Source organism: Suncus etruscus, chromosome 15 (genome assembly GCF_024139225.1).
Source record: "Suncus etruscus isolate mSunEtr1 chromosome 15, mSunEtr1.pri.cur, whole genome shotgun sequence".
NCBI classification, from domain to species: domain Eukaryota; kingdom Metazoa; phylum Chordata; class Mammalia; order Eulipotyphla; family Soricidae; genus Suncus; species Suncus etruscus.
Window position 1 is genome coordinate 93039666 of NC_064862.1, and position 27173 is coordinate 93066838.

Consider the following 27173-nt stretch of genomic DNA (forward strand, 5'->3'; position numbering starts at 1 on the left):
GGGGTCTCGGAGCCTGTGTTTGTGAAGCAAAGACAGCCGTGGACATGACTCTGTCACAACACATGCTATTCTCCACAGAGAAGGCCAAGGGTCAGGTACAGAGCACTTGCCCGGGCTCTGCCTGGATGGGATGTGTTAGGTGGTGAGAGCTAGCAGCCTTTTTTCCTCGCCAGTAGGGAAGAGTCAGAAGTGCCACACACAGAAAGGGTACGGGTAGATGGTCAGTACATGTTTGAGCAGACAGGTTTTCACTTGGGGTTCAGGGGGTTGGGAGGCTCAGCTCTGCACTGAAGGAAGAACAGGGCTGATGTTGCTACAGGGCAAGCAGTATGGCAGTAAGACAGGCTGGGGATATCCCATTTGCTGGTCCTGATGGGGCAGTGTCGTGACACAGGATGCTTAGGTACGGAACAGCCTTTCATCCTACCCCTTTCCCTGGAACCAACTCTAAAAAGTGTGAATCATTTCATGGTACCAGCCATTTTCTGTAGGAGCATTAATGAGGAAGCTTGTGTTAGTCAATGACCCAGAAACTGATGTGGAAGCGTGGGGGGGGGGGAAGTCTGTCTGTCTGTCTGTCTGTCTGCACACTTGCTGGGTGTTGTGTAAACCTGGTTTTGACTCTGTGCTCCCAGGAGCGGCACCCTCTGACGCTGGTCTCTGATGGCCTCTCCTCTTCCCCCTGCAGAGTCCTGGTGAAGAATGTGATGGGAGCAGTAGCATGTCTGCGGAGAGCGGCCCTGGGACGAGACTGAGAAATCTGCCAGTAATGGGGGATGGACTAGAAACTACCCAAATGTCTACAACGCAGGCCCAGGCCCAACCCCAGCCAGCGAACGCCGCCAGCACCAACCCCCCGCCCCCAGAGACCTCCAACCCCAACAAGCCCAAGAGGCAGACCAACCAGCTGCAGTACCTTCTCCGCGTGGTGCTCAAGACGCTATGGAGACACCAGTTCGCCTGGCCTTTCCAGCAGCCTGTGGATGCCGTCAAGTTGAACCTCCCTGTGAGTAGCTCACAAGGGTCTGGGCCGCGGTCAGGGGACATCTGCCGCAGCCGTGGTGCGTGGAGACAGGGAAAGAGGGAGAAGCAGCTGAGGGGAAGCGGCCAGGGTGAAAAGTGCTGGAGAGCTTTCAGTGATGTGAGCTCGAAGCCAGGTGCTGGGGGCCGGGACCCTTGTGAGCCTGCTCTCCTCTGGTACTGGCTGGGCAAGGCCAGACCAGGCCTTTGTGACTGTGACTGCGCTGCTGACTGGCTCCTGCTCCTGTTAATTTCCCTGGGAGCAGACACACCAGCTGTCATCCTTTGCTATCTTCAGTGCATAGCCAACGGGTGGTCTTTTTTTTTTCTCCTTCGGTTTTCGGGTCACATCCGGCAGTGCGCAGGGGTTCCTCCTGGCTCTGCGCTCAGAAATCGCTCCTGGCAGGCTCAGGGACCACCTGGGATGCCGGGATTCGAACCAACGTCCTTCTGCATGCAAGGCAAACGCCTTGCCTTCGTGCTCTCTGTCTCTCCGAGGTTGCTCTGCTGTGTGCCTGGGCTCCAGAAAGGGCCTCGGGGAGTCACTGTGCGCTTGTCTGCAGGTTGTCTGCAGGGTCCCTGGCTGAGGGAGTAGCACAGAGCCAGAGCCATGAGTGGGAGAGCTGAGCTGCGCCAAGGGAGGCGACCTGCATAGGGAGGCGAGGGAGGGCACAGAGACCAGGATTCCACCCTGACCCTCCTGTTGGTGACCTTAGGGAGGCGTGGCACAGGCGTAGACACCACGTTGGCACCCGTGGGAGTGAGAAGGTGAGGACCTGGAACCACTGTGTCAGGCTACTTGGCACTGAGGGGACAGCACATAGCCAACATGTGTTCGGGGATAGGGACAGGCAGGGAGGGCCAAGAAGGGCTCGTGGTGCGTCTGTCCTCCTGGGGGCAGCACGTGTGAGGCACATGGGTTTGTCCGAAGGACAGGCAGGGAGAGCTGAGAGAAGCCGTGGTGTGGTGTGTCTGTCCTCTCGGGACCAGAGGCTGTTGTGCCTCTTGGCAAGAATGAGGGTCTGCCGCTCAGGATGGCAGGTGGGAGCTGCCCTCCTTTGGGTCAGTGGTGATAGTTTCCTTTCTCTGCTCTCTGCTGTCTGTACTGTGTTTTCCAGCATATAAGACAACTTTTGTTGTTGTTGTTGTTGTTTTGGGTTCACTTCTGGCTCCACACTCAGAAATCGCTCCTGGCAGACTCAGGGGACCCTATGGGATCCCAGGATTCGAACCAATCCTTCTGAATGAAATGCAAACGCCTTGCCTCCATGCTATCTCTCTGGCCCCTAAGACGACTTTTGAAACGAAAAAAGTCAACCGAAAATCGGGGGTCGTCTTAGATGCTGAGTATATCCCAAAAAACGTTTCAATATGTCGCTAAACGAAAATTGTCTGGATATTGCCACAAAACGAATTTTCCAACTCGATCCTGCACCAGTCATTGCCAGGCTGCTCGGACCGCCTCTAACTCAGCCAATCCAAGCAGGCTTTTGATGCATACAAATTAGACAATGTTCTGTCCCCAAAGCCTGCTCGGATTGACCAGAGTCAGAGAGGAAGTCTGTTACAGCATGACCTTTGAACCTTTGCTTGTGATTGGCTCACTGTGGTACATACAGTTGCAGCACAGGAACGTTCTGTCTTATACAGCGAATAAAGGCCTAAATCTATGTTTTTAACTGTAAGATGAGGGGGTTGTCTTATACGCCGGAAAATACGGTACTTGCCTTTTCTTGGTACTTGCCTTTTCTCGCTCCTTGCGCCTCTGGACACGGATGTAAGGGACATGGAACTTACATGAGTGTAGATTTCACACGAGTGTCACTCAGACCTGGGCACGGGAGTACTGACAGGGGTCCACAGGCTGTTGGCATGTGCCCCATTCTGTAGATGTCACCACGATTCAGCCTCTCCTCTGTGCTCCCACTTGACTGGGGTCTGATGAGTCTCTAGGCCCAGTCTGGTATGCTGCTCCCTGCCCTGCCTGCAGTATCTCCTCCTGTGGTGATTTGTACAAATCTATGCAGCTGGGCCAGGTAAGCAGTGGAGAGAGGAGCAGGTATTAGGTTAGAGGAAAGGACTCCGTGTCAAAGGTCCTGGTGCCGCCTCTTAGGCCCTGCCTTGAGAATAGGTCATTTGGGGCCTGCAACCCCGGGGGATTGGGAAGTCATCCAGACCCTTTGCTTGGCAGTTAGCCTGATAGTTTAGCTTCATGTAGATGCTGAGGGATCCTGGTTGCTGCCAGAGCTTGTGCAAGAGGAAAATGGCCCAGGATTGGAGCCATAGAAAGGGGGCTTGGGGTAGGGGTATTGGCCTTGCATGCAGCTGATCTAGGTTCAATTCAGGGGTCCCCTGAGAGACCACAAGGAGTGATTCCCGATTGCAGAGCCAGGAGTAACCTCTGAGCACTCCTGGGTGTGACCCCCAAAACCAGAAAAAGACAGAAATGTCCCCAGGAGGCCTCAAGGGCGCAGGGGTAAGGACCCTGTAGGGGACCCACTGCTAAGGTGCTGTGTGCTGGCTGAGGGTTGGTCCTACCAACATGGTGTATGTCTCATGGTGGGGAGAAAGCAGTCTACTCACCAGTGGGCCCTGTTGGATCAGAACAGCCTGTGGGCAGCTTTCTGGAAGGTCAGAGCACACTGTACCCCGAGTTGAGGGTTGCTTGCTTGACACCCTCTTCTCGGGTTGCCACCTAGTGTTTAGGGTCCTTCCGTGCTCTGATTCTTTCTGGCTAGGGCTTGTTGGTGCCTGTGGCCTGACTTAGGTGCAAGCTGCAGCCTGTCTACCATGAGGGCTGAGGTGACCGTGCTGACCTGGCCTGTTTCACTGTGTGCTGCAGGATTACTACAAGATCATCAAGCAGCCAATGGATATGGGAACAATAAAGAAGCGCTTGGAAAACAACTATTACTGGAATGCTCAGGAATGTATCCAGGACTTCAACACTATGTTTACAAATTGTTACATCTATAACAAGGTGAGAGCTGGGGCCTGGCTGGGGTTGGGGGTTGGAGGGGCTTGCGTCCCTGTGAATAGAGCTGCAGAATGCTAAGACAAGGCCAACCCCCTGCCTCACTGTGGAGGGGGAAGTAGCCTCCTGAAGCCAGGTCAGACCACACCTGTGATTAAGCGTAGTTCTTCCTCTGTTGCCTGGCTGGCTAGTGTGGGGACCGCTGCCTGGGAGTGAGGGATAAGAGAGGGGTAAGTGGGTCTCAGAGCCAGACCTTGTCCAAGTGCTGCCTGCGTCCTTGTTGGGAGATGCCGTGCTAGCAGTGCACTGACCCTCTGGTGGACGCAGCCTTTCTTGAGAGCGGGAAGGACTTTGCGACTCACACAGCTGTTTCTTCTTCAGCCTGGAGATGACATAGTCTTAATGGCAGAAGCTCTGGAAAAGCTCTTCTTGCAGAAAATCAATGAACTGCCCACAGAAGAAACTGAGATTATGATAGTGCAGGCGAAAGGAAGAGGCCGTGGGCGGAAAGAAGCAGGTAAAGTGCCCCTGAGCTCAGGAGTGGCCTGCCCTGTGGACCCTTCCCAGGCCTCGGCACATGGGGACTACCAGTTAAACATGGGCCAGAAAGAAAAAAGTGCTCTCCAGGGTTTGGAGTCTTTGCCTGCAGTCCACGGTCTTCACAATTTCTTTCTGAAGGGGTTTTCCTTTAGGTGATCTCCCCAGGCCATGCTCGGGGTTTGGGGCTGAATTGAGGACCACGAAGGCAGCTGTGCCTGGGTCTAACCAGTTCCTGTATCAGCTACTCTGCCCGTTTCTTCCTAATTTTTTGTTTGTTTGGGGGCTGGAGTGATAGCACAGCAAATGCCATACTGGTTTTGCTGTCCCTGTCTGACCCAGCATAGAACCCAGGATTCGATCCCCGTCATCCCATATGGTTCCCCGATCCTGCCAGGAGCTATTTCTGAGTGCAGAGCCAGGAGTGACCCCTGAGCGCTGCTGGGTCTAAGGCCCTTCATCCCCACCCCCCAACAAAAGGACTCAGGCCTGATGATGTTCAGGGGACCATATGGATTGCTGGGGATCAAGCCTGAGCTTGTCCATATGCAGCGCAAGCACCCTCCCCTCTACGATTACTCTGGCCCCCTGCATTTGTGTTTATGTGCAAACAGGGTCCACACTTTGGCCCAAACTCAGCCCAGCTCAGCATAGCACAACTGTTCTTCTGTCTTCTGGTGTCTTCTCACCACCACTACAGTCACAACCCTGAGCGTGCTCTGCACACACACACTACTGGCACATGTCTAGGAAGCCCCAACAGCTGCCTCTGCGTGTCTGTTCCGTTCCTGGAGAAGCCCCAAGCCCCACGACAGTCCCCAGAAGGGCTGTTGGGATGCCCTCGTCTCCTGGTCTTTGGGGATCTGAGCATTGCTCCTGCTTAGAGCCAGTGGTGATTGTGAACCAATGTGTGTGGTGGGACAAGAGTCCCACTCCAATGAGCTCGTGGGCCCGACCCCTGGCACTGGCACTGGGGCGGGTGGGTGGCAGAACTGAGATGGCAGAATGCTTAGGCTGGGACACTGAACACCTAGGGGTGCCTCGTCCTCTGTGTCGATGCTGTGTCTTGGGGTATGTCAGTGCACACGAGGCCCCCAGAGTTGGCCAACATGGTTCAGGCTTCGTATCACCCCCTGTCCCTTCTGTGATAGGGACGGCAAAACCTGGCATCTCTACGGTACCGAACACGACCCAAGCATCGACACCACCGCAGACCCAAGCCCCTCAGCAGAACCCTCCGCCCGTGCAGGCCACGCCTCACCCCTTCCCCACCGCTGTCACTCCTGACCTCATCGTCCAGACGCCCGTCATGACAGTGGTGCCACCCCAGCCCCTGCAGACGCCCCCACCAGTGCCCCCGCAGCCACCACCCGCACCTGCTCCAGCTCCCCAGCCCGTGCAGAGCCACCCGCCCATCATTGCAGCCACCCCACAGCCTTTGTTGAAGGTGAGCAGCCTTGCTGGGCCTGCCCCTTCCCTTTGGTACGAGGCCACTGGGGACCAGCACTCCAGAGGCTGGCGGTGGGGGGGGGGGGGGTGTTACCCTGGGTGCACCTCGGCCAAGCACGGCCTGCAGCAGACCTGCTTCCGGATGTCTCGCAGGGCAGCTGTGACCCCCGGGGCTGCCTCCACACCTCACCTCTCGCTCCTGTGCTCTTCCTCAGACAAAGAAAGGAGTGAAGAGGAAAGCAGACACCACCACCCCCACCACCATCGACCCTATTCACGAGACACCCCTGCTGCCCCCAGAGCCCAAGACCACCAAACTGGGCCCCCGGAGGGAGAGCAGCCGGCCTGTGAAAGCTCCCAAGAAAGAGGCGCCGGACTCCCAGCAGCACCCCACGGTGCCGGACAGGAGCAGCAAAGTGTCGGAGCAGCTCCGGTGCTGCAGCGGCATCCTCAAGGAGATGTTCGCCAAGAAGCACGCAGCCTACGCCTGGCCCTTCTACAAGCCCGTGGACGTGGAGGCGCTGGGCTTGCACGACTACTGCGACATCATCAAGCACCCCATGGACATGAGCACCATCAAGGTGAGCTTGGTCCCGTTGCCGGAGCCCACTGAGGCGCCAGCGTCCCTGCATGCCCAGAGAAGTGCCAGTCCTCTCTCTGCGGCTCTCATGACTGGGAGTGAGCGAGGAACCCCAAGGCCGAGAACGGGGTTTGGGGTGTCCCTGCTTCAGGGACGGGAAGGCAACACGTCTGCACAGTTGCCATACACGCTCAGACCCCCAGGGAAGGGTCCCGGGGACACGTGCAGATACCACGTGTGCTCCCACGCATGGTGACACAGGCTCAGACCCCCTGCTGAGTGTCCCGGGGACATGTGCAAGCTCACCGGGACCTGGCCTGTCTCTGCAGTCGAAGCTGGAGGCCCGCGAGTACCGCGACGCTCAGGAATTTGGTGCTGATGTCCGATTGATGTTCTCCAACTGCTACAAGTACAACCCCCCCGACCATGAGGTGGTCGCCATGGCCCGAAAGCTCCAGGTGAGGTTCTGGGGGCTGCTGTGGCAGGTGAGGGAGGGCCTGGGCACCGCCCCTGTGGGAACATGGCAGTTCCTGCAGTTCCTGGGTGTTGGTCTTCTGCCCACCTCCAGAACAGTTGCTCAACTCCTAGCCTTCTTCTGGGGAAACAGCACCTAAGGCCACTCTCGTCACTAGATCTGGGGATCAGTGTCACAATTCAGTCAGGGGCCCTGGTTTGGTTGAGGCCATCCATCAAGAGCCTCCCTTGTCTGTCCACCCACCCTTTGGCTTCCTGGCCAGAAGAGTGCCTGTGCTGTGACCTGGTCTCTCCTCCAGGGGGCAGGGCACTCACAGGCAACCACTGGGGCCTGCTCGGGAGCTGACCTGACAGGAGACTGTTTCTCCACCAGATAGATCCCTGACGGCCTGGCTTTTTGCCTAGGCCTCTGGGCTGCAGGGGGCTGCCTATCTTCCTGCCTTCCTTCCTGCCAGCCTGCCCTGGCATCTCCAGACTCCCTAAAGGAGTGCTGCCCCCTCCAGGCTGACGCACAGGGCTGGGCTGCAGACTGAGCTTTTAAGCTGTTACGTTGCCGGGGGAGGGGTGGGGGACGACACACATACAGCCTCTACTTTTCTAAAGCCAGGGCCTGGGGTGTCTCATTTGGCTGAGGACAGGCCTTACATGTCCCAAAACTGGGGGTTCCATCTTTGACACCCCAAAGAACAAAGCTTTACATTTAAAAATGGATAATAAAGTCAATGTTTAGTACTTTTATCAGCTGCTTTTATTTTATCATTATAGCATATGTAAGATGAAAATTCCCAATCTGTCTCACTTGTTTCTGCTTTGGGGTTCAGAAAGGTGTGACTGGGGGAGGTGAGGAGCTTTCAAGGGTGATGATGGACTGGGTCACTTGGACCCGCTCTAGCATAGGCTGGCTGGCCTTCCTCTTTTGGGACCAGATTGTCATTTGGGGGGAGCTACTTGCACTGTACTGAGGACTTGCAGAACCCTGGCCGAAGGGGTGGAAAGGTGTTTGCTTTTTTTCCCAGCCCCATTATAGATTTGGATCTGAAACAGCCTTTAGTTCAGGGGGGGGGGGGGCAAGTGGGATTAATTTCTAACATTAGCACTGTCACCCAAATGCACTCTCAGGCTGAAGGGCTTCCTACTGGGCTACTGCTGGTTGCTTAGTTTCCTGGGTTTCACTTTTTTCTTGTATTCTTTGGTCCTGTGTAAGGCTCTGCAATTTTACTGCAATTCTCCGATGAGGCCACCAGGTGGCAGTATATCCCCGGGCTCCTGCCTTGGACCTTCCCCTTGAGCTATGTTTGCTCTTTGGCTTGCAGTTTGAAGTAGTTAACTGCTAGCACCAAAGTTGTCGATCTTGAGCTACTTTTTTTTTTTCTTTTTGGTTTTTGTGTCACACCCGGCAGCGCTCAGGAGTTACTCCTGGCCCTACGCTCAGAAATCACTCCTGGCAGGCTTGGGGGACCATATGGGATACCAGGATTCGAACTACCGTCCTTCTGCATGCAAGGCAAACTCCCTACCTCCATGCTGTCTCTCTGGCCCCATTGAGCTACTTTATTTTAAAAGAAAATAAAGAAGGCATGTTCATAGTCTGCCTGTTTTAGTTTTAGTTTTGGGGTTTTTAGCCCACACCCAATAGTAGTAGTGTCCAGGACTTCTTCCTAGCTCTGCTCAGGGGGGGCTCGGGACCCCTGCTGTGCCATTGACGGAACCCAGGTTGGCCTTGTGCAGGACAAATGCCTTCTTCTCTGCACTCTCTCTAGCATCCCTTCTGCCATTTTTACGTTTCTTTTTTTTTTTTTGGTTTTGGGTCACACCCAGCAGTGCTCAGGGTTACTTCTGGCTCCATGCTCAGAAATCGCTCCTGGCAAGCTCGGGGGACCATCTGGGGCGCTGGGATTCGAACCTATGACCTTCTGCATGAAAGGCAAACACCTTACCTCCATGCTATCTCTCCAGCCCCTGTTCTTTTTTCTTTATCTCCTCCTAGGGGTGGAATGAGCCACCCCAGATACAGAAAAGGCCATGAGATGTTGTCACCACCCTGCCTTGATGCATGTCAGCTCCAGGGTGGCCCAGAGTCCTCGCCATCAGGGGGCCCACCTTCACTGGGTGGCCACTGTGTCCCTGCCCGTGCAGCAGGCTTTTGCATTTTCAGGCTTGTCTGTAAGGCAGACAGTGTCTGCGTGTGAGCTCATGTTTCTTTTTTCTTTCTGAGCTCTCCTGGCCTGACCCTTTTTCCTCTGTGAGATACTGGGACTGGCGTTCTCCTCAGGCAGTGGTACCTCGAGGCTGGGGCTTACTCAGAGGCATGTGGAATAGGACCCACTTCCCCGTCTTACTACCTACTGTCAGTTCTAAAGGCCAGGTCCAGCTGATTATGGTCCCTAGAGCTGCATGTCATACAGAAGGAGGGGTGGCCTGTGGTCACTTGAGAGGCCCCATTCCTGCGTGGATACAAACGCATGCTCCCCACAGATGCCGCTGGGTGCTCCCTAAGGCAGGCTATGCACCATTCATGGCACATTGGTTCCGTTCAGATAGGGGGACTTGGGGCCAGGGGAGCAAAACACTCTCCCGTCACCAGAGGGAGGAGAGAGGAAGGAGGAGTGGGGCTGTCCTTGAGACTGGGTCAGTTCTTCTTCTTCCTTCAGGGCTCCCTCCTAGCCTGATCCTCAGCTAGGGCTTTGCTGGGTTGTATGGTCCAGACTGCTCTCTGGCCACCTTCCTGGGTTCTGTCTTCCTGCTCTCTGACCCTTGCTGGGAGGATGAAGTGCTGCAGAGAAGCCACTGGGCTGGGTAACCAAGATGCAAGGGGCTGCCTGGCCAGTGGGCCTCGAGTTCCACCCCAGCCTTGGTGGGATGCTGCCCTGACCTGAGTCTGTGTTAACCTTGAAGGCCAGGCCTTTGGCCCTTCGTGTGTGCCCATCTCCCCCCCCCCTCGTGGGAACAAAGCCTGAGGTACCCTCTGCCACCTTGCATCATGCCCTTAACCTGGATGGGGGCACGCCCGTCAGACATATTCGGGCCCTCAGCCCAGGTACCGAGCAGCCCTCTTGGGCCCGGCTTCCCCCCCCACCCCAGGATGTGTTCGAGATGCGTTTTGCCAAGATGCCGGATGAGCCCGAGGAGCCTGTGGTGGCTGTATCCTCCCCTGCGGTGCCGCCTCCCACAAAGGTGGCGACTCCCCCCTCCTCCAGCGACAGCAGCAGTGACAGCTCCTCTGACAGTGACAGCTCCACTGACGACTCGGAAGAGGAGCGTGCCCAGCGGCTGGCCGAACTCCAAGAGCAGGTGATAGGGCACTCTTGGAGCAGGCGGGGCATGGGGGGGCAAGCTGGCCCTTCTCTGGGCGGGGCACAGGCCTTGGCATCTCTGGCCCTGTGGCGCCCCACCTGGATGCCAGGGCGCACGCAGGCCCCTTTGTAATGGGCTTCGTATCTACTCCACAGCTCAAAGCCGTGCACGAGCAGCTCGCGGCCCTCTCACAGCCCCAGCAGAACAAACCAAAGAAAAAAGAGAAAGACAAGAAGGAAAAGAAGAAAGAAAAGCACAAAAAGAAAGAGGAGGTGGAGGAGAGCAAGAAAAGCAAAGCCAAGGAGCTTCCACCCAAAAAGACGAAGAAAAACAACAGCAGCAATAGCACCGCCAGGTCTGTGGCGCCAGAACCGGGAATGGGGGGGTGGGGGAGCAACCAGCTACTTGTGTGGCCCCCACTGACGCTGCCCCACGGTCCCTTCATAGCAAGAAGGAGCCGGCGCCCACGAAGAGCAAGCCCCCACCCGCTTATGAGTCGGAGGAGGAGGACAAGTGCAAGCCCATGTCGTACGAGGAGAAGCGGCAGCTCAGCCTGGACATCAACAAGCTGCCGGGTGAGAAGCTGGGCCGCGTGGTGCACATCATCCAGTCCCGTGAGCCCTCGCTCAAGAACTCCAACCCTGATGAGATCGAGATAGACTTTGAGACGCTGAAGCCGTCCACGCTGCGTGAGCTGGAGCGATACGTCACCTCCTGCCTGCGCAGGAAGAGGAAGCCTGCAGGTGCCTGGGACAGGGGCTGGGGAGGGAGGAGCACAGGGAACCCCATGACCAGCGCCCGGTTTGACACTGCCCTGCTGCTCTGTTCGCAGCTGAGAAGGTGGACGTGATGGCTGGCTCCTCCAAGATGAAGGGCTTCTCGTCCTCGGAGTCAGAGAGCAGCAGCGAGTCCAGCTCCTCTGACAGCGAAGACTCAGAAACAGGTCAGGACACGCTCTAGCACCTTGTCACACACACCGATGTGCGCCGTGTCCTGGGCTGGGCTTGTGGCCCACCCTCGCAGCATGGCAGCAGTGGGGTACTTAGGTAATGTCATGGGCTGGGGGGGGGCCCTGACCTTGACCCTGACCCTGTTGGGCCCTGAAACCTCCAGGCACCTCTGTCCCAGGGCCAGTCCCTTTGTCTGAGTGGAGGGAGCCTGGTGGGAGCAAGCGGAGAACAGGGCACACCATGGTGGACAGGCTGGGATTGACTGCACTGTGGGTGGTGCTGGCATGGGGGGTGTGGGCAGCAAACTCCCGGCGTGTTCTCACAGACCTGTCCGTCCTGGTGTTCGCTTCTAAGCAAGACTCGGGGACACCCACTGCAGGGCTCCACACTCAGTGGTTCTGAACTAAGGAGCCGCAGCAGCTCTGTGTGTCCAGCTCCTCTTGCAGGTGGGGTAAACAGGCCTGCTCTGCCCACCCCCACCTTCCTGAGTCAGCCAGCAGGGGGTACCAGGAAGGGCTGGCCAGGGCCCACTTCCTCCAGCAGGGTGTGAATGACTGTATTCTTGAGTCCAATTGACATTCCCGCTGGCCACTGGCTTCTTTCTCCCTTTCAGTGCCAGCCCAGCCGTAGGTCGGCATTGGGCCTCCGGGTTCTTGAGTGGGCTGCTCTGAGGTGCCCCGTGGGTGCTTCGCCCCGGTGCCACCACTCCGCTCCCGCTGTCCTCAGCCCTCTGCCCTGACGGCTTCCCCAGTAGCTCTCTCTGCTGCCACCCAGATTGTTTTCTTTATTTTTTCATGTGTTTCCCCTTTAAAGAGAGTGGAGAGATTGTGCAACAAGTAATCTGAGAGTCCTGGGAACAACTGCCCTGGCAGAAGGGCCAACCCACCCCCGACTGGAGCTGCCTCTGCCTCTGTGTGGCTCCATCTGGACTTCAGCCCAGGCCTTTTCAGACTCCGCCATCTCTCTCTCTCTCTCTAGACTCCGCCATCTCTCTTTCCTCTCTCTTTCTCTTCCCCCCCCCCCTCTCTCTCTCTCTCTCTCTCTCTCTCCTTTCTCTCTCTCTCTCTCTCCTTTCTCTCCTCTCTCCTCTCTTCTGTCTCTCCTCTCCCCCCCTCCTCTCTCGGAGGGGGTTTCTAGATCAGGCAGAGAATACAGGCTTCCTGGGCATGCTATGCTGCCCCTTCGAGCTGATCAGTGAATGGCTGGGGCATGGGAGCTGGGCATCCCTGCTGGCGAGACCCCAAAATGAACCTTCGGAAGTTGGGGTGGTACCTGGGCTCCCTGGATGGGGCCTGTGCCGCAGACAGGACGGCTTTCCCAACTCTCCAGCCGCGTGACTGACTCAGGGTTGGGGTCAGCAGATGCCTGGCCGGGCAGTCCCAGGAGGGCCGTGCCTGGAGCTGGGGCGGTCAGCACACGGTCTATTTGTGGCTGCAGCTTCCTTTCCCAGGCCTGCGGCATGTGGTGCTGCATTTCAGAGTCGGGGGAGGAATGTTGCATGCTGGGAGGAGGACCGACGGACAGACAGAGCTGAGCTGCAGAGTGGGTGGAGGCCTGAGACCTTCTTCCCAGGCCGGCAGCCTCCACTCCCTCCCCAGGGACCAACATGATGGGCGGGCTTTTCCCACATGAGCTGGGGGCCGGGGACGGGAGCAGCTGCAAGGGCCTCTGCCTGCCTTGCCAGGAAAGGGCCGCTTTCTCCTCGAGATTCCAACACCCCTAACCTTGTGTAAGACTGGTTCTTCCTTCTGGTGAGGATCTGTGCTGGGCTGGTAGGAACGCAGAGCCCCTTCCTTGGACCCTGCATGGAAGGGACAACCCACACACCCACGCGAGAGCTCTCCCTCTTTCTGTCGAGCATATTTTCTCTCTCCCCCCACCCCCATTCCCTCACTCGCACTGACGCCCTTTCACCCATACTCAAATTCACACAAGATCATGCTTACTCGCGCACACACACTATAGGGAAGCAGCTCCTCGGGTGTCAGTGCGGAGCTGTGGACCCCACACGCCCTGGTCTCAAGGGCTGAGGCGTCTGTGGTGGAGAAGCCTTCGATACACACAGCTGCCAGCGGCTTGCAGGGTCTTGGTGTGCGCGTGTGTAGAGCCCCTCTCGGTCGCGGTGTGTCCGCCCGCCCTGGCAGGACCCTGTGTCGGCACTGGAGGCTGGCTCGTCTCGTCTGCTTCTGTTCTTGTGACTGACTGAAGGCTGCCTTCCACACCATCTCTCTCACACTGGTTTCTCTCTCCCTCTATGTAGGTCCCGCCTAATCATTGGACACGGACTCTTAATAAAACGTCTTCAGTTCCAGATTCCTTCCCAGCAAGCTATAGCTTAAGTCCATTTTCCTCCGTGAAAGGGACAGGACTCCATCAAGTTATGGAATTGCTCAGAGCCCTGGGCCTGTCCCGGGGGATTAGTCCTGTCCAGCCGCTCGCGCCTAGTCCCGCCTCCGGGAAGGCTGCCTGGCCGGGCGCGAGCTCCCTATAAAGACTGCGGCAGCCCTGCCCAGCCTCCCTGGCCGTCGGGGTGGTCCGGGTGGGTCGCCTCCCCACGGGGGATGGCTGTGACAATCCCTGCACACGCACACATGGTGCTGCGCCCCGGCCCTTGCTCTGGGACTCCAGAGCCTTGAGCTCCCACCGCACCAGGAGGAGCCCTCGTTCCTGGGCTGCGGAGAGGCTCCTGTGGGACCTGGGAGACCCAGGAGCCAGAGGCTGTCTTCAGCCCCCCTGGCCAGTCTTCCCCTGTCCTCACAGTCCACAGGCAGCCAGGGCCCTTCCAGCTCCACCAGCCTCTCCTAGAGTCCCATGGGGGAAAGACTGCTCGGGCAGGGTGGTTTCTACACCAGCGGGTTGGGCCTTGGGCGGCCATGGAGGGCCCTGCCCACGTCTGGCCCTCCACGGGAGGCCCAAGCAGGCAGCAGGCTTTCTCTCTTGAAACATAGCTGTCGGCCCTTTTTTGGTCATGAATCCAGCATCCCAGCAAAAACTGCCTGACGTGAAAATCCCCCCGAGAAAATGCATCTGTCGTAGGGAGCTTTTTTTTTTAAAAGTATAGTTGTGTGTGCTTCTTAAGAAAAGCCTGACCGTCCGCCAGAGCTGGAAGCAGGCTCGAGGAAGGTGCCTGCCACCCTCAGCTCCTCGGGCCGCGCGTGGGCTCTAGCCAGGCCTCCCACGCCCCTGCGGTGACACTGGAGAACTCAGGCCCCGTGTCCTCGGCTTCTGGCTCCAGTTGCTAAACACTGGGGGCTGCGGTCAGGCTGGTACACGTTGGCCCGGCCGGGACTGGAGGGCTTCACGCCCACCGAGGCTCTTCTGGTGTGTGGGCCAGACTTCCCTGTCAGGGACTCCCTTCTTGCTGTGGGCTGGCTTCCTTCGCTATAGCAGAGACCCTGGCGGCCCTTGAGCTGCATGCACTGTGCTGCGCTCTGTCACCTGCGCCCCTGCAGGGAGCAGCACCTGCTTGTCTGAGGAGGCGAGGTGGGGGCCGGCCCCGTCAGCTGGATTGGAGGGGTTCCACACCTCTGCCTGAACTCCCTCTCCGGCCTTCTCCTTCCTTGAGTCGGGACGTGGGGAGGGGCTGGGAGGAATCAGTGTTTTAATCAGAGCTTACGAGACTTTTTAATTCTTTGTACAATTACCATCCTATGTAAAGACAAAATTTGTGTTGAGTTCAAGATTTTCATGGAATAAAGATCACATAGTACTCGAGGCCATCTTCATGTAACCCTTTCTAGAGAGTTTTGTGTGGGGGTGTCTGGGCTGGTGTGTCAAGCTGTGCGCTCACTCCCCGTCTTGTCTCCTGAGGCTGTCCCCTCCTCTCCGGCACCCTGGTCTCGGACCACACCTTGTCCCACACAAGCTTGTGGGAGCGCCTTCTGCTCACAGCCCCTGGAGCAGCTAGTGAGGGCTCAGGGCCGCCGGGCCTCGTTCCTGGGGGAGGGGGAGGCCACAGCTCCGGCAGCCCCAGCCCCACCCACCCTCCAAGACAGTGGCACCCGGGCACCCACCACTCACATCTGCACACTCTCCCTCCTTCTCCCTCTCTCGTCCTCTCCCTTTCTGTTTCACTTGATCTCTGCCCCTTTCACTTCCCCCTCTCCTTCCTCTCTCTCCCTCCCCTGACTACCCTGGCCCCAGCTTCCTGCCCAGCGCCTGGCGTGCCAGCAGCTACCCCTGGCCACCGCACACTGCCATTTGCACTGCTGGGCAAGGAGCCCGTCCTGGAGGGCTCTCAGCTTCGGCTGTCCTCCCTGATACAGTTGGTCTGTGCAGCCCTGCCACATTGGTCCCAAGTGCCCCAGATCCCTTGTCTCGCGCTCACCCTGCAAGAGGTCCATGGCACCCGGCGGTCGTAGCTTCCAGGCTCCCCATGTGGGACGGGCTGGGCTTGGTCCCATGTCCCTGGTGCAGTGTCTGAGGACGGGCTGTGTCTTGCTGCTGTGCTCTGTCACTGTCTTGTCTCTTGCATGGAGTGGTGAGCACACAGGGCCCTTCCCTTCCTTTGGTGCACACTGCATGTGGCTGGGGGGGGGGGGCCTCACTTTGAAGCAACCAAGTCACCCCCAGCACCAGAAGCGAGCCAGTGCCTGGCCAGGAACTCAGTCGGGGCAGTGAGTCCAGCCGGCACTGTGGGCACCACCGCCAAGCTCCTGGCATTTCTGGGGTGGTATTTGATGAGGGGCTTCTGGCCGGTAGATGATCCCTAGAGTGGGCTGAGGGGGTAAGAAGCAGACATGAGCAGTGACTGGGCCAAAGGACCCAAGATCCCGGCAAGGGTCACTTGCCCTCTTCCCTAGTGCAGGACAGCCTTCCCAAAGATCACCTGTCCAGTGGCTTTGATCCCAACCCATCTTGGTCCCGTTTTGCTTTGGAGGTGGGGGGGGCTGAAATGGGCCCCAGGGCAGTACTGGGGGTGGGGGGGGTTGCACCACCTTGTACCTTTGGAGCCTCGTGGCCCAGATCAAGTGTGATCAACTCTGGGCCTCACTGCTCGTCGGGTCAGTAGACATGATTGTAGCAAGCGTCACCCTAGTGAAGCAGCCTGGAGGGCCGAGAGCTCAGCACCTGGTGCCCCCAGGGACTAGCCGTCAGTGGAATTGGAGGGGTCCTCATCCCGCTCTTTTCTTCCTTGCTCTGGCTCACCGCCCCTCCCCTCCTTACCACCTTCTTTCTTCCTCTGCAGACATGGCTCCAAGGCCCAAAAAGAAGGGGCGCCCTGGGAGGGAGCAGAAGAAGGTAGGTGTGTACCTCCAGGATGGGCTCCCTGGGTCTGGCCCCGTGGGTGCAGCCCGTGGGCCATCGCTGTGTCCTGTCTCATCCCCAGCATCACCACCACCACCATCCGCAGATGCAGCCGGCCCCACCCCCTGCACCCCAGCAGCCCCCAGCAGCCCCCCAGCAGCCAGCAGCAGCCCCAGCTCCCCAGCAGCAGCCGCCGCCACCACCGCCACAGCAGCAGGCGCCACCGCCGCCAGCACCGCCCCCGCCCTCCCTGCCACCGCAGCCGGCGCCCACCTTGAAGGCATCCCCGCCGCCCTTCATCGCTACCCAGGTGCCCGTGCTCGAGCCCCAGCTCCCGGGCAGTGTCTTCGACCCCATCAGCCACTTCACCCAGCCCATCCTGCACCTGCCGCAACCCGAGCTGCCCCCCCACCTGCCCCCGGCGCCCGAGCACAGCACTCCGCCTCATCTCAACCAGCACGCGGTGGTCTCCCCGCCAGGTGAGCGCGTGCTCTGCCTCCGGAGAGGGAGGGAGGGAGAGGAGGTGCCACATGAAGATGGGTGCACGCACATGTCGGCACACGCACATTTACTCATGTATGTGTAACACACACACACGCGCACACACACACACGCGCACACACACACACACACCTCTGACCCAGCACCCTAAATGATCCCTCAAGCCCACCCAGCGTTGATTCCTGAGTGCAGGACCAGGGCTACATCTTGAGCGTCGCACATAACATACACCACACACACTCGTGCACACACGTCTGCACCACCTGCACGCGTGTACCAGGATAGTGCGCCAAGCCTGGCATGTGAAGAGGGCCCCTCCAGGAGTCAGGTGGGGGGCAGCTGAGGTCTGGGTCAGTGGCATCGTTGGGGGTGCTGGCCGCCCACGGGAGGCCCTGGGGAGGGCTGGAGGGGCCGGGAAGGAAGGCTCCGGCCTCACTCACCTCGAGTCCTCATTGCAGCTTTGCACAACGCGCTGCCCCAACAACCGTCGCGGCCCAGCAATCGAGCCGCTGCCCTGCCCCCCAAACCCTCCCGGCCCCCAGCCGTGTCCCCAGCCCTGACCCAGCCCCCCCTGCTCCCGCAGCCTCCCCAAGTGCTGCTGCAGGAGGATGAGGAACCGCCAGCCCCACCCCTCACCTCCATGCAGATGCAGCTGTACCTGCAGCAGCTGCAGAAGGTGCAGCCGCCTGCCCCCCTGCTCCCTTCCGTGAAGGTGCAGTCCCAGCCCCCACCACACCCCTCTGTGCAGCAGCTCCCGCCCCCACCTCCCCCCCAGCCGCAGCCACCACCCCCGCCACAGCACCAGCCCCCTCCCCGACCCGTGCACCTGCAGGGGCTGCCGTTTCCCACACACATCCAGCAGCCCCCACCACCGCCCGGCCCGCAGCCCCCACACCCGCCGCCCGGCCCGCAGCCACCACCGCCCGCCAAGCCGCAGCAGGTCATCCAGCACCACCCCTCGCCTCGGCACCACAAGTCGGACCCCTACTCGGCAGGTGAGTCCCTGCCTCTGATCCCGGAACTGGTCTAAGCCACACAACACCCCGAGCCCCTCCGCGGGAGGTGGCCAGACACAAGCAGAGGGGCTGAGGTTGAGGCAGCTCAGTTGGTACCTCAGGCCTGAGGGTCCTGTGCTGTGACGCTAATCTGGGTGCCTTGGGACACAGACTCTGGACTTGTTGATGTTGACACTCAGCCTCTGCCGCTGACACTGTGACACTTAAATTGGTGTTTTGTCCGACATTGATGCACCTACGTGGATGTTGGGGACTGGCCGACTCTGTGGCCCAGTTTGGCACAGGCTGCTCTCAAGAGCTCCCGAGAGCCCTTGGGGGCCCTCGACCTCCTGGGACAGGGGCGGGAGCCACCCAGGTTCCAGGTGAGTCCTGAGGGCCCCTCATTTACCTGCTCCTTCCACTTCCTTTCATTAGGTCACCTCCGAGAAGCCCCCTCCCCGCTGATGATACATTCCCCCCAAATGCCGCCCTTCCAGGGCCTCACTCACCAGTCACCACCTCAGCAAACTGTGCAGCCTAAAAAGCAGGTACAGGGCAGGGCGGGCCGGGGCCGGGGCCGGGGGTGCCCGCCCACCTCACCTGCCGCGGTGCCTGTGCCCACGCAGGACCTGCGTGCTGCACCTGTGGTCCAGCCCCAGCCCCTGGTGGCGGTGAAGGAGGAGAAGACCCACTCGCCTGTCGTCCGCAGCGAGCCCTTCAGCCCCTCACTGCGGCCAGAGCCCCCCAAGCACCCCGAGAACAAGGCCCCCGTGCACCTGCCCCAGCGTGAGTGCCGTGTCCGACCCCGGCCTGAACCGCCAGCGGACCCTCGGGAGAGGGGAGCCCAGGCCCAGGGTCTGTGTATTCCAGGGCCAGAGATGAAGCCCGTGGATATCGGGAGGCCAGTGATCCGCCCCCCTGAACAGAACGCAGCCCCTCCTGGGGCCTCTGACAAGGACAAGCAGAAACAGGAGCCCAAGACACCAGTTGCCCCCAAAAAGGTAGAGTGCCCCCCGGCCCCCAATCGCATCCTTGCCTCCCGCCCATCCGGCCCCTCACTGGCCCCCGCTCTGTGCCGCAGGACCTGAAAATCAAGAACATGGGCTCATGGGCCAGTCTAGTGCAGAAGCCCCCGTCCACCCCATCGTCCACCGCCAAGGCGTCTAGCGACAGCTTCGAGCAGTTCCGCCGTGCCGCCCGAGAGAAGGAGGAGAGGGAGAAGGCCCTGAAGGCCCAGGCCGAGCATGCCGAGAAGGAAAAGGAGCGGCTGCGGCAGGAGCGTATGAGGTGAGCAGGGGTCCTGGCCCGAGGGGTGGACACAGCCCCACACCACCAGGCTGTCTCATGTGGGACCTCACTGCTCTGCCCAGGAGCCGAGAGGACGAGGATGCGCTGGAGCAGGCCCGGCGTGCTCACGAGGAGGTGCGCAGGCGACAGGAACAACAGCAACAGCGGCAGGAGCAGCAGCAGCAGCAGCAGGCAGCGGCCGTGGCAGCGCCCCAGGCCCAGAGCTCCCAGCCCCAGTCCATGCTGGACCAGCAGCGGGAGCTGGCGCGGAAGCGGGAGCAGGAACGGAGGCGCCGAGAGGCGGTGCGTAAGGGGCCCGCCTGGGGGACAAGTGGGGCTAGCAACAGAGCCCAGACCTGTCCCCCTTACTCCTTCCCTCCTGTTCCCTCCAGATGGCAGCTACGATTGACATGAATTTCCAGAGTGATCTCTTGTCGATATTTGAGGAGAATCTTTTCTGAGGACTTTGGACTTTGGTTTTCTGGCAAAGCGTTGACTGTCCATAGTGTTAGCAGCGGCCAGGGCCACGTCCGGGTCTGGCGTTCCTGCATGCTGTGCCCGGGGCAGGCCTGCCGGGCAGCCGGGGACGGCGGAGCCTGTCTGCCTTACCGCCAGCAGACGTCCCTCCAACCCGCCGCCCTCACGGACGTCTGCTCAGAGCAAGTGCCGGCCGGACCCAGCCCGCACCCGGCGTCTGGGACTGGCCCGTCTCGTCGCCAAATGTCCAGTGTACACAGGATGCTGCCACCGCCACCCGACTGGTTTTCCATCCCCAAGAAAGTGACGTCTGTGAACGTCCCGCCCGTAGGAGGACGACCCCACCGGCCCAGCCCTCGCTGGCACTGACTTTGCCTTGAACAGCCCCACCCCGCCCTCCCCACAAGCCTTTAATCGAGAGCCGCTCTCTGTAAGTGTTCGCTTGTGCAAAAGGGAATAGTGCCGTGGAGGTGTGTGTCCATGGCCGTGCAGAGCGAGGTGACTCACGTGTGGGCCGGTCCCCCGGGGAAGCGGCCACCAACCAAAGTCAGTTCCTCCCTTCCTGTGTTTCTGGCTCGTAGGGTTTTTTTGTTGTTGTTGTTGTTTCTTTTTCGTTTTTCCCTATATATATATTTTTTGTTGTTGGACTATTTTTATTTTTAACTCTTCTAGACAAGTTGGCACTGCTTCTCTCTGCAAAGGTTTGATGGGGACGTCCCCTCCTGGGGCGGCGGCTGCCACTGCCGTGGTTCATGTGAGCGTGGCTGTCCTGTGTAGTGAACGTAGTGGGCATCTCTGTTGGACGTCTGTCGGGGGCTCCACCAAACTGGTGTAAAAAGAAACTCGGAAACCCCACAAAAATAACAAAATGCGAAATGGGGGGTGGGGGGACTCTATATTTTACTCAGTTTCGAACTTTATTAATTTTTAATTATGAACCAGACTGTTTTCTCCACCACCCCCATTTGTTGGCCTTTGTTCTTTAACGTCAGGTCTGTTTTTAAGTTTTGTGTGTTTTTTTTTAACCAGGAAATAAAGGGCCTAGGTGGGTGCTGGGGTCACATACCAGTGCCCCCCCCCCAGCCAGATGACCTCCCCTTGTTTTTTAATTTTATAATCGGAGCCCTGAGCAAGGTTAGCCGTGCCATGAGAACCCACACCCACAACGCTGGTGCCTCAGTGTTGGCCATACTCTGGAGTTGCTCACTGGTGTGACTTTTGATGGTGAAGATGCATTTTGTCTGTACTGATCATGGAATAAACACATCTCTCTTTTGTAATGCTGGCGTCTCCCTGACGTTTCTTTGGGGACCACCCCACCCCAGACCTTGGACTGCCTGTTGTCCCACATCCACCATCTCTGAGTAGAGTCCCAGGTTCCCTTTTCTTCCCTCAGAGCCTGGCCACTCCACAGACGGGATTCTTCTCCTTGGCCCCCTCTTCCTTTCCTCCCTCCCTGCTCCCTTTGAGCCGTGCCCACCTCCCCCAACTTTGATTTATTTTAAGCTCAGGGTTAACCCGATCTTTGGAAGTGTCTTTGCCCCACTGTCCCTTCCTGCCAGAAACCCACCTGCTGACTACCCTGCCTATGAGCTGGCCCCTCTGTTGTAGCAAGGCTGGGCAGTGTCTGCCCCAAAGGGCCTGGGGGTGTCAGGGAGTGTCCTTGACACCCGCACAATGTACATGGTTCATTGTCCACACACCCATTCCTTGTTCAACCAGAAAGGTGCGGGTACCAGCTCAGGTTTTGCCACACCCTCCCTGACAATGCACTGAAGACATCCCGGGTGTTGCTGCCACCATGGTACTCATTTGCTTGGCTTCCTCTGGGCAGCTCCCAAGTCTGAGGCTCTGTCAGTTTGATGACTCCACTTGCCCTGTTATTTTGGTTCCATGTTCTGTGGCGAAGCTGTCCCCAGACCAGGTGGAGCTGGTGAGCAGGGGAGAAATGGTTGGATTGGTCCTGCCCCCCGCCCCTCACTTACTTACCTGGCAGGCAAATGGATGTGATTATAACTTGAATTGACTCATTTCTCCCCACCCACAGTCCCAGGATTAATCTTACAGGAGAGTAAGGTGTGCCTGGCCCACTGCACAGATCGCTTGGCCGATAATGATGTCAGTGACTCTGAAATGTGTATTAAACACTAGACCTTTGTAGAAGGAAATTCACAAACTTTAAGTTAAATACTAAAGTGTTTTCGTTTTCATTTTTGTTTTTTGTTTTTTTTTTTTTTAGTTCTCATTGCAAAAATAAACATTTGTACTGAATCTACAATAATCGCCCTGTGACTGCAGTCCTTTTGTTTGAGGTCAGAGCTGAGGAGGGAGAGGGTCTTGCTGTTAGGAAGCCAAAGCTCCAATTCAGCTGATCTTGTCCAAAAGAAAAGTGGGCTTGGTGGAGCCGGAGCTATAGCACAGCGGCAGGGCACTTGCCGACCAGGGAGAGACCTCGGTTCAGTTGCTGGCATCTCATAGGGTCCTGAGCCTACCAGGAGCATTTTCTGAATACAAGAAAGAGAAAAATGGGATTGGGGCTAGAGTGGGAAGGGCAGGTGGCAGAGGCGAGTTCCATTTCCGGCATCCCCTATGGTCTACTGAGCACCACCAGGAGGAATTCCTGAGTTCGAGTTCGGAGACAGGATGACTGTGTGTGGCCCAAAGATTAAAAAGAAAGAACTAAACCCAAAGGAGAACAAACCTGTGTACGATATCACCTCGCCGGTGTAATCCTAGATCCTTGTTCCAATTTCTTTGCTTTTTGTTTTGTTGTTTTGGGCCACACCCGGCAGCGCTGAGGGTTTACTCCCTGAGCTCAGAAACCACTCCTGGCAGGTTGGGGGGGGGGAACCTTATGGGATGCTGGGGATCAAACTCGGATGTGTTCGGGTGGGCTGCGTGCAGAGCAAACGTCCTACCGCTGTGCTGTCTCGGGCCCCTGCCTTTTTTTATCTTGACCTTCCTTTGATCATGGACCCTGGGCGAGCCACACCGCAAGTCAGGTTCACTGGACGGGTCCGAGGGAGAGCTGCGTGCAGAAAGCCCGTAGAGACCGGCCGTGAACGCAGGGCCGGTGGCGGGTCAGAGCAGCTAGCCCGCAGGCGCCCGCCAGGAGTTGGGACCTTTGGTTGCAGCCCAGCGGACGGTCCGGACGGCGCCGGGGTCGGGGCCCGGGGGGATGAGCCAGCCGATGGGCGAGCGGCCCCGGCAGCAGCCCCGGAGGAGGCCGCGCTCCGGGCGCGTGGTCCAGGCTCAGGCCGCCCGGCCAACCCCTCTGCGCGGGGAGGGCGCGGGAAGGCGGCTGCGGGAAGATGCTGCTGCTGCTGCTGCTGCTGTCGCTGCTGCCGCCGCCTCCGTCCCGCCCCCGCTTCCGGGCCGACCTGGCCTGCCATATTAGGCACGGCCCCGCCCCTGCGCTCATTGGCCCGTTCCAGGCGAGGTCCCGCCTCCCTAGGCTCCACCCCCAGCCCGCACTCCGAATCCGGCCTCTTTTGGGGGGGGGGCGTCGTCCTGCAGGCAGGCCCCGCTCATCGAGTGTTGGCTAGGGCGGAGGCCCCGCCCCCGGCAAAAGCCACGCCCACTGGCGTGCCTCACCCGGCGTCCGGCCTCTCGTTTGTTTCCCGTCCCCGACGCCACGCCCATTGTAGGTTTCACGCAGGTCTCGGCCCCGCCCACCTCCCGAGCACCGCCTATCGCGCGCTTCACCTGCCCGGAAGCCCCGACACCCCGCCCATTGTAGGTATCACACAGGGCTCGGCCCCGCCCCCGCGCTTCACCTACCTAGAAGCCCCGCCCCCGCCCCGACGCCCCGCCCATTGTAGGCTTCACATCGGTCTAGGTCCCGCCCACCTCCCGAGCACCGCCTATCGCGCGCTTCACCTGCCCGGAAGCCCCGCCCCGACGCCCCGCCCACCTCGCGGCTCCCTGACCCGGGCCCGGCGCCTGCGGTCCTGCCAGCCCGCGCTGCTTCCCCGGGACGGCGGCTGCCCAGCTCGGCCTCGGCTCGTCGCTCCTCGGCGTCCAGGTGAGTCGCCCGCCTTTCCGCCGCCGCGCGCTTCCCGCCGCCCCGTCCGACAGCACGGCGGGCCCGTCGGCCGAGGGGAGCGCCGGGCTCCCCGGACAGGCCCCCGCGTCTCCCGCCGAGCCCCCCGCGGCCATCGCCATGCCCGAGCCCGTGGTCACGGCGCTGCTGGCGCCCTCGCGCTTCGCCCTGGCGCTGCTGCGGCTCGCGCTGTGGACGGCCGTGCTGAGCGGGGCGGTGCTGGCCGCCTTGGGCTACGCCTGCGTGGCGCTCGCCCACGTGCTGTGCCGGCCTCGCCGCGGCTGCCTGGGCCGCCCGCACCGCGCGCCGCCCGCCTGCCTCCGCGACCCCGCGCTCGGCCAGCCCGGAAGCCTGGCGCTGCAGGTGAGCGTGCGCGCGGGGCAAGCCCGGGGAGGCGTGCGCCGGCCGGCCGCGGGTCTCAGGCGCTGCCCCTCCCGCCCGCCCTCCCCCCAGAGCTCGGGCCTGCGACTGCACTACGTCTCGGCCGGGCAGGGCAATGGACCCCTCATGCTCTTTCTGCACGGCTTCCCCGAGAACTGGTAGGTGCCCGGGGGTACTGGCAGAGCAGGCGGGGCCCGGGCCTGGGCGCTGCCCTCCGTGAGGGCCCCTGTCTGCGGGCCTCATCCCTTCCCTTCCCGGGAAGTCCCCTCCTTTCTGGCCTGGGGCCAGGTAGGTGGGGTGGCCACGGGCCCCTGGATGGGTGTGGGGATAAGCCGTGGGCTTGGGGACCCTGACTCAACCTCGCCCTCTGGCCCAACAGGTTCTGCTGGCGCTACCAGCTCCGGGAGTTCCAGCGCCGCTTCCACGTAGTGGCCGTGAACATGCGGGGCTACGGCCCCTCCGACGCCCCGCAGGACGTGGACTGCTACACCATGGACGTCCTGACGGCCGACGTCCGAGACATCATCCTGGGCCTGGGTGCGCGCAGGCCCTGCAGCCCCGATGGCCCCAGTTCCCAGGGGATCCCACCCCACCCCAACTGACGCCCCTCTGCACTGCCCGCAGGTTACTCCAAGTGCGTCCTCGTGGCGCACGACTGGGGCGCGCTGGTCGCCTGGAACTTCTCCGTCTACTTCCCGTCTTTCCTGGAGCGCATGGTGGTGGTCAGCGGCGCCCCGATGCCCGTGTACCAAGGTGCGTTGCGGTGGGCAGCGTAGCCCCCGATCTGCCACACAAACCCTCTGCCAGGCTACAGGGGACAGCCATGCGGGCAAGGGTCCTGCATGAACACCCCTCTCTGGGGACCGGCTCTGGACGCTGAGGCAGGAAAACAGACAACTGAGCAGAAACTGGCCAGAACTACCTGTCTGCTCTCCCTCCTGCACTGCACTCTGACCAGCCATCACTACCCTGCCCTCTGCTCTGTACCACTCTCCTTGTTTTTGGGGGCCACAGCCAGCGACACTCAGGGGTTAGTCCTGGCTCTACACTCAGAAATCGCTCCTGGCAGGCTTGTGGGTCCATATGGGATGCCGGGGATCGAACCCGGCCATCCTGGGTCGGTTGTGTGCAAGGCAAACACTCTACTGCTATGCTATCGCTCCAGCCCCTGACCCACTCTTGCTCTGTGGCTTCTCCTCAGTCTCTGTCCTTGTTTTTTGTCCCCGTCTGCCTGTCCCTGTCTGTAGACTGGCAGCCTCCTCCAGGCAGGGGGTGTGTGACCCATAGCTCCGGTTTCTCCGTCGGGGCTGCCCTTGTGCATAGCTCAGTCGATGCCCACTGAGTAGTGCCCAGAGAGGGATTAGGATGTCCCGGAGCCAGGTGGTCCCCTGTTCTCTGGACTCAGGGCCCAGTACCCAGAAGCATTGTGCCAGAACTCTCATGTGTGTCCCTCCGTCCCAGACTACACCTTACGTCACTGGCGCCAGTTCTTCCGCTCCAATTACATGTTCCTGTTCCAGCTTCCTTGGCTGCCCGAAAAGTTACTGTCCATGTCTGACTTCCAGGTCAGGGTCATGGGGAGGCTGGGCCGGGCTGGGGGAAGGGGAACTCGGGGGTCCAAGCAGGCACAGACACCCGAGCCCTGCCGTCTGCCCAGATCCTCAGGAACACCCTCAGTCACCGCAAGAAGGGCATCCCGTACCTGAACCACTGCGAGCTGGAGGCCTTCCTGTACCACTTCTCACAGCCTGGCGGTCTCACGGGACCCCTCAACTACTACCGCAACCTCTTCAGGTGAGGCCAGACCCCGGGACGGGCAGAGTTCGGGAGGGGACCAGCACAGACTCCGCCCGTCCTCTCACCCACACAGGAACGTCCCCCTGGAGCCCCAGGAGCTGGCCATGCCCACCCTGCTGCTGTGGGGTGAGGACGATCCCTATCTGGAAAAGGGGCTGGTGGAGGCCATTAGCAGCCGCTTCGTGCCCGGCCGGTTGCAGGCCCACGTGCTGCCCGGAGCAGGCCACTGGATCCCCCAGAGTCACCCTCAGGAAATGCACAAGTACATGTGGGCCTTCCTGGAAGACCTGATAGATTAGGGCCCAGCAGGGCATCATCCTGCTGCTCACACATGCCCACCCCCTGGCATTGTCCTCCTGGGGGCCACCAGTGGCTCTGTGCTGCCCTCACACATGCCCCTGAGGCATTATCCTGCCCAGGGACAAGATTTGTTTGTTTGTTTGTTTGTTTGGGGCCACACCCAGCACTCTTCCGAGTTGACTGCTGGCTCTGCTCCCAGGAATCACTCCTGGCAGGCTGGGAGGAACCACATGGGATTCTGGGGGGATCCAACCTGGGTCTTCTGGCCTCACTTGAGGGGAACATCCTCCCTGCGGTGCTGTCGCTCCAGCCTCCAGGGATGTGATTTGCACAGACATGCACTGACTTTGGGGACTGACGTGCCTTTCCTGGAGCTGAAGAGGCCAAACATCTGCCCCCTTCCCCTTTTCCACGGAAATCAGCTACCCCAGTCCCCCAGTCCCACCCTCCCATCATCGTAGATCCCCCAGACTGAGGCTTTAGCTAAGGGGGCGGGTGGTGCTCTGGGCAACCCCACCCGACATCCCAACTTGCCTGTGGCCTCATTAAAAGAAAAGAACTGCTTCCAAGTCCACCCTGGCTGTGTTCCAGGCCTAGAATGTTCCACTGGACACGGCCGCAAAGCTCAGTTAAGGGTGCACTGGCCACATCCCCCCAAGGAGCAGCTGTTGGGCCAGACTTTGCCCCCTCCCTCCCTGCCCATGACTCTGGCCTCATGGTCTCAGAGGTCAACCCAGAAGGTCAAGTTGTCCATTCCTTGCTGGGCTGATGGTCTCAGGTTCCAGCTCTGGGCGCCGCAGACTGAGGGGTTCCTGCCCCCCAGATTGGCCCCAGAGGGTCTGAAGCCCACATCTCAGGGCCCTGGAGT

The 27173-nt window shown here is 59.8% G+C and overlaps 2 protein-coding genes across 5 annotated transcripts; both read left to right on the forward strand.

Annotated features, from left to right (window-relative positions):
* The first annotated feature begins 691 nt into the window (after positions 1 to 691).
* Positions 692 to 21065, forward strand: BRD4 (bromodomain containing 4). 4 transcript variants are annotated; one of them, XM_049787682.1, is made up of 19 exons: positions 692 to 1006; positions 3863 to 4000; positions 4376 to 4511; positions 5683 to 5978; positions 6196 to 6561; positions 6890 to 7018; positions 10116 to 10325; positions 10484 to 10683; positions 10776 to 11071; positions 11161 to 11271; positions 16467 to 16519; positions 16608 to 17004; positions 17485 to 18021; positions 18457 to 18569; positions 18648 to 18807; positions 18892 to 19022; positions 19103 to 19308; positions 19392 to 19611; positions 19701 to 21065. In XM_049787682.1, the coding sequence occupies exons 1-19, from the start codon at positions 722 to 724 to the stop codon at positions 19767 to 19769; spliced, it is 4053 nt and encodes a 1350-aa protein (XP_049643639.1). In that variant the 5' UTR covers positions 692 to 721; the 3' UTR covers positions 19770 to 21065. The 4 variants fall into 4 exon arrangements, with proteins under 4 accessions (XP_049643639.1, XP_049643637.1, XP_049643638.1 ...); XM_049787680.1 differs by having other exon boundaries at positions 18457 to 18807; XM_049787681.1 differs by having other exon boundaries at positions 16632 to 17004; positions 18457 to 18807.
* A 2882-nt stretch (positions 21066 to 23947) lies between these two features.
* Positions 23948 to 26335, forward strand: EPHX3 (epoxide hydrolase 3). Its single transcript, XM_049789280.1, has 7 exons — positions 23948 to 24190; positions 24281 to 24366; positions 24588 to 24745; positions 24833 to 24961; positions 25670 to 25773; positions 25866 to 26002; positions 26079 to 26335. The coding sequence occupies exons 1-7, from the start codon at positions 23948 to 23950 to the stop codon at positions 26302 to 26304; spliced, it is 1083 nt and encodes a 360-aa protein (XP_049645237.1). The 3' UTR covers positions 26305 to 26335.
* Positions 26336 to 27173: the final 838 nt, after the last annotated feature.

Coding starts and splice junctions, on each gene's coding strand:
- EPHX3 (XM_049789280.1), top strand. CDS start 23,948: ATGCCCGAGCCCGTGGTCACGGCGCTGCTGGCGCCCTCGCGCTTCGCC. Junction 24,367..24,587: donor CACGGCTTCCCCGAGAACTG/GTAGGTGCCCGG, acceptor CTGGCCCAACAG/GTTCTGCTGGCGCTACCAGC. Junction 24,962..25,669: donor CCCGATGCCCGTGTACCAAG/GTGCGTTGCGGT, acceptor CCTCCGTCCCAG/ACTACACCTTACGTCACTGG.
- BRD4 (XM_049787680.1), top strand. CDS start 722: ATGTCTGCGGAGAGCGGCCCTGGGACGAGACTGAGAAATCTGCCAGTA. Junction 6,562..6,889: donor TGGACATGAGCACCATCAAG/GTGAGCTTGGTC, acceptor CTGTCTCTGCAG/TCGAAGCTGGAGGCCCGCGA. Junction 18,022..18,456: donor GTCGGACCCCTACTCGGCAG/GTGAGTCCCTGC, acceptor TCCTTTCATTAG/GTCACCTCCGAGAAGCCCCC.